We start from the raw sequence: 5,405 nt of genomic DNA on the forward strand, positions 1-5,405 counted from the left end.
TATGTTCTACAAATTGAGAAAAAATTGAGATTGTCCAGTTTATGTCATAAATGATTTGAGAAAATACGTGTATATTTGAAGATTAATCAACAATAGCAAAGCATAAAACTAAAAAATAAAAGAATGAAATAAAAAAACAAACAAAAAAAATAGAACTAATCTCATTCACAAAAAACTGCATCAGATCCTCAACTCAACTCTGCACAATAAACACAAACAATAATTATCAACTCGCAAACAAACACAGACAATTTAATTTCCCAAATAATTTAACTCTCTAGATAATAATTACTAACTCAACTCAATTCAACTCTCTACTTTTATCACGCACCAAACACACCCTATCTTAGTTGTTTCTAAAAAAAATTGTATGGACAAATTCAGAACTATAACATCAAACATTTCCACTCACAGTTAGCCACGTGGCATAATGATCATATTTATCAGAACATAAAACAGCAATGAAAAGCCAAATCTTTTATTTAATTAATTTATTTAATAACATAAAATGAAGTAGGTGCACGAACATGAAATTAAGGAGAATATATGAAACAGAAAAAAGAAAGAATGAATGTTTGATTTGAATATGTTGATCAGAATAATAATGGTTGGATTCACATTCTAAGGCTTGGTTGCCTGGATAGTGCACTCCGGAGGAAGGCCTTGAGGGAACCTCTTTTTGTCGGTGCAGTAATTATAAATCATATAATTCTTCTGAACCCATCGCAGCATTTTCTGGTTGCCGGAATCAAGGGCCTCCGACAGCCATGGTGCCGAGTTCTGGCAACACCAGGACGCTGCATTGGTCCACACGCAGCCGTTAGGATTGTAGCTCCTGAAGGAAGCCGTGAAGGGGGCTTTGGTCCAGTCCGTTTTCACGAGCCCACCTCTTGTGGCCCAATCCTCCCCATTCCATAAGCTGGCGTGTAGCCTCATTGCCTGTTTCTTTGGATATGCTGCCCCATTGGCTTCCATGTTCTTGAACTCCCTTATTGGCCTCCCATCCACGTAGAACCTAATTGACCCCATATTACACCACACAACCACAAAATTAATAATAGATTTTTTCGAGATTCGCTCATTAGTAATTAATGTACATTAGAAATACATCAACATAGAAATATGCAGAGTGTATATAAGTGGGTACTTACACTATTCGAGCAGGATTCCAGAGGAAGGAGTAAGTGTGAAAATCAGCCGTCGGATCAAACCAAAGATAGAATTGTTGTTCCCTATTCCCTTGTCCTCCCACATAAATATTGGTATGTACAATATATGGTTGCCCACTCACATTCCCAAGGAACTCGAAGTCTATCTCATCCCATGACGACCCTTGTGAACGCAACTATACAAAACAATAAGACTTTACGTTAAAAACATACCCATAATAAATAAATAAACAAAAGGGAATTAATTCTTACATAATAGGCTGTGACTGTGCCAGCTGAATTGCCAGGAACAAGTTTAATTTTCATATCAAACCTACCAAATAGGTATTGTTTCTTTGATTGAAAGCCTGATCCAGAAGCTTTGTCAAGAGACAATGTAAGGAGATTGCCATTGTCCATGATTTTTCCTCGGCCATCTCCCCAAGTTACATCCACTTCTTGATAGAAATTCCCAGCTGCTTCTACTGAAATTACAACAATAATGAAAAGTAGCATTGAGTAATGGGTTAGCTTTTTTGAATAAGAGAAGAGAGCCATTTTGGTACAAGGAATAATGTATGTAATGAAGGAATGAATATGGGTTTTGATGAAGAGGGGTAGGCGTTGGATTGCTATATTTATAGCAATCCATACGTTAGTTCTCGAGAGAATGTTAGAAAGTTGGATGAAATTGAAAAGAATTGGGGTTGTTGGGGGTAAAGTGGGAAAATACAGCTGGATGGCAAAAAAGCAATAATAGGAAGGTCAAAACCATTTCAGAACTAATGGTTTTCATTTTCAAAGAATGATTAAGGAGACAAAAAATGGTGGCAGCTGCTTGTTGGGTGATGAAGCAGTATTGTACACGAAATGTAGCATTATTTGGCAAATTCCGAGGTTTTGGCTTTCCGACCCACGTCCGGATTTTGACCTCTCTTTGGCCAAATTAAGAATGTCATTGTCTTTTCTTTTAAAAATAAAATAACATTATAAAGAAGGGAATAGGGGGAAATGGGGCTTTGCCTCTAGTACCTTCTAGTGGATTATCTCACTGGCTGAGGTCTTAAACTATTACTTGGTGGATTGATTTGTGCAACTCTACTTCATTCGTGCAATTAAAAGTTATAAATTGTGATCACATGATTGAATGAATTACACTTTATGTATTTTTCTCAAATATATTTTTTCATTAAAAACCACTTTTGGTTCCGACTATTTTCTTGCAATCACAATCGGCTTACTCTAGCCGCCGCTTCTTATTACCGTCGGTGACCAACTTTGGCCACTACAATCGGTAACTAATTTTAGAGACCACCCTATATGACCAAGTGCAATAACTATTATTTTAAATTAGGACTAATATCAATTTACACCCTTGAATTTTTAGATTATATCAATTTAAACCCTAAACTAATAATTGTATTAATTTTAAACCTTGAATTTTAAGGTATGTGTCACTTTTAACTCCAAATTAATAATTGTATTAATTTAAATCTGGACTTTTTTAAATGTATTAATTTAAACCCTAAACTTTCATAAATATATCAATTTAAACCATAAACTTTCATAAGTATATCTATATAAACCCTAAACTTTCGTAAGTATATCAATATAAACTCTAAACTTTCATAAATGTATCCAAACAAAACATAATAGAATGTTTAAATTGATACAATTAGTAATTTGGGGCTAAATTGGTACAATCTCCAAAGTTCAAATTTAAATTGATATAATTATAAGTTTAAGGTTTAAAATGATACAAACACTAAAGTTCAGGGGTATAAATTGATATTTGCCCTTTAAATTATTAGTTCATAATACTTTATAATTATCATTAATTATAATAATTTAGTATTTATCCTGAAAAATTTCATCATAAATATATAAATCTGATCTCGGATCAGTTTATTAATCTACATGTATAAACTTTTTTTTAATTAACTCCTACGAAATATTTTTTAAAAAAAGAATTGTCCATTCAGGAAAAGGTAATATATAAAATAAAAAGAACAGTAGTTGGTGCATTTCATTCCAACCCCACGACAACAAAATTCAAACTTACTTTTTAAAAAGAAGTAAAAAAAATTAGCAAATATAATTAGACAATTAAATGAAAGAGTAATGGTGATATTTCTCCTCTCCTTTATACACAAAGATAAAATAAAAAAATTCATTTCAAAAAATAAAAATATCACATGATACGTTTTTATTCTTTTCCCAAAATAAAATGGGTAAATAAAAAATAAATGTAGCGAAAATGTGGGAGTATTTTTAAAATATGAATGGCACACGCACAAAACAGAGGATGGCCGCCCTTAATTTAATGATGTCTAGTGCAGACAAGATTGGGTTACTGCCGTGCCCATATTCCTTATTTTTATGGGTATTCTATTTTGCTTCTCTTTCGGCGCCCTCTTACGTTCATGTAATAATAATTAAACTATTCTACTTTACCCTACCCCTTAATTTTTAATACACTTATTTATAATATTAAAATTACATTCAGTCATCAATCATTTACGATTATCATTAATCTCAAATTTTTAATCTTTTTTCAGTTTGGTAAAACATATTTAAATTAAATTAATTAAAATTACTTTTTCAAATACGTTTACCATATTTATCTATTTCTCTTAATCAAATCTATTTTTTATTTGTCGTAAATTAAATACATCATTTTTTATGAAAATATACCATATTCATTTTTTTAAATAAGGTTAATATTTTAAAATTATTATATGACAAACAAAGTTTATCATACTAAACAATTAGTTAAATTTTAAAATTATAAAAGGATAATTACAATTGATAGCGTTTTTAAAAATAATAACCAAGTGTATAACATCATTTTAAAAAATTGCTAATATAGACAAGTCTATCAACGATAGATTTCTATCATTGATAACTCTCTGATCATAGATTCCTACCAATAATATGATCTATGACTGATAGGCTATTTAAATTTAGTTATATTTACAAATTTTTTTATATTATGTTATATCTATTAATACTTTGGATCTAATGTCTATATTTGCAACTGTCATTATAAAAATAAATTAAAAAATCGATTATAAGTCTATTTTAGTTATTATATTTAAAAACTTAAAAGGATTTTTTTTATTTATTTATCAAATATTTTAACTTATTTTTTCAAATTTAAGCTGAAATTTATCTATTATCATTTTATTTTTTTTATCGTTGATTTTTCTTAAAAATACAATTCTCAACGATTATTTAAAAGCTACCAATAGAATTTGGTCTCACTTTTTTAAAATTATTATTATGTAGCCCATATTTTCATCTGACCTTCATCAAGTCTCAAAATTTTAATTTATTAATAAGTATTTGAAGTTCTATTTTTCCTTATTCATGATTCTCGCTTTTTCTTAAAAAAATAGTAAAAGAAAAATGATATCCTTATCCTTATTCGACTTCAACTCCTATCCAACCTCGACACTAAACCATTTCTAAAATTTATTATTATTTATTCGACTCCTAGAGGCAAAATATTTCGACTTTTTATAACTATGTACTTTTATTATATAATTCCCTTTCCTTGTGCTTTTATTAACCTGCAATTTGATATTATAGTGATTTTATTATTATTATTATTTTTCAATTCAACAATTTGGCGTAGGTACAGAATAGAAAAATTAAATATTTGACTTCAAAGTAGATTGGACAAATTTTATATTAGTTGGGTTATATTTTAATTTAAGAGATTTTTCGGTTTATCGATTTCATAAGTCAGTGTTAAATAATTCAACTTTATAAAGTTTATATATTTAGCAAGTAATTTCATTTTTTATATATATTTATTGGAAAATTTCACCCTATAATTAATACATGATTCATGTAAATTGAAATATGTTCATGTTGGACACAATTTTAGGAAACAGTAATTGTGTTAAAATGAGTATTTTCTTGCTTGATTTACTTTAAGTGAATGATATAAAGTTTCTTTAAAAAAAAAAATAAGAAGAAGAAGTAGAATTTATCATGAAGCAAAAAGGAAAAAGAAAATGTCAATTTGTATGGAGTGGAATAATAGAAAAAGCTCATAAGTTTGATGGGTTTGATGTGCCCCTGGTCTGAGATTAGTCTTTGCCCCATTGGATTAGATACAATGTTTATCCCTAATAATTTATATCTTCAGCCAAAAGAATTGAGAAATCATTCAACCAAACAACAAATGGGATATTATTTTACACAAATACATGACTCAGTTTAATTTTTCAGCCTCCTTAGTATTCAAAT

At 29.3% G+C, this 5,405-nt stretch overlaps 1 protein-coding gene across 1 annotated transcript; it reads right to left on the reverse strand.

Moving 5' to 3' along the window:
• Positions 1–462: 462 nt before the first annotated feature.
• On the reverse strand, positions 463–1,762 carry LOC150037691 (putative xyloglucan endotransglucosylase/hydrolase protein 23). Its single transcript, XM_090310584.1, has 3 exons — positions 1,422–1,762; positions 1,152–1,345; positions 463–1,015 (listed from the first exon to the last, which is right to left on the reverse strand). The coding sequence occupies exons 1-3, from the start codon at positions 1,704–1,706 to the stop codon at positions 622–624; spliced, it is 873 nt and encodes a 290-aa protein (XP_090166710.1). The 5' UTR covers positions 1,707–1,762; the 3' UTR covers positions 463–621.
• Between the last annotated feature and the right edge of the window lie 3,643 nt (positions 1,763–5,405).

This window comes from Benincasa hispida, chromosome 2, assembly GCF_027475165.1.
Source record: "Benincasa hispida cultivar pf3 chromosome 2, pf3_genome.v1.1, whole genome shotgun sequence".
NCBI lineage: Eukaryota > Viridiplantae > Streptophyta > Magnoliopsida > Cucurbitales > Cucurbitaceae > Benincasa > Benincasa hispida.

Coding starts and splice junctions, on each gene's coding strand:
- LOC150037691 (XM_090310584.1), bottom strand. CDS start 1,706: ATGGCTCTCTTCTCTTATTCAAAAAAGCTAACCCATTACTCAATGCTA. Junction 1,346..1,421: donor GCACAGTCACAGCCTATTAT/GTAAGAATTAAT, acceptor TGTTTTGTATAG/TTGCGTTCACAAGGGTCGTC. Junction 1,016..1,151: donor TGGAATCCTGCTCGAATAGT/GTAAGTACCCAC, acceptor GGGGTCAATTAG/GTTCTACGTGGATGGGAGGC.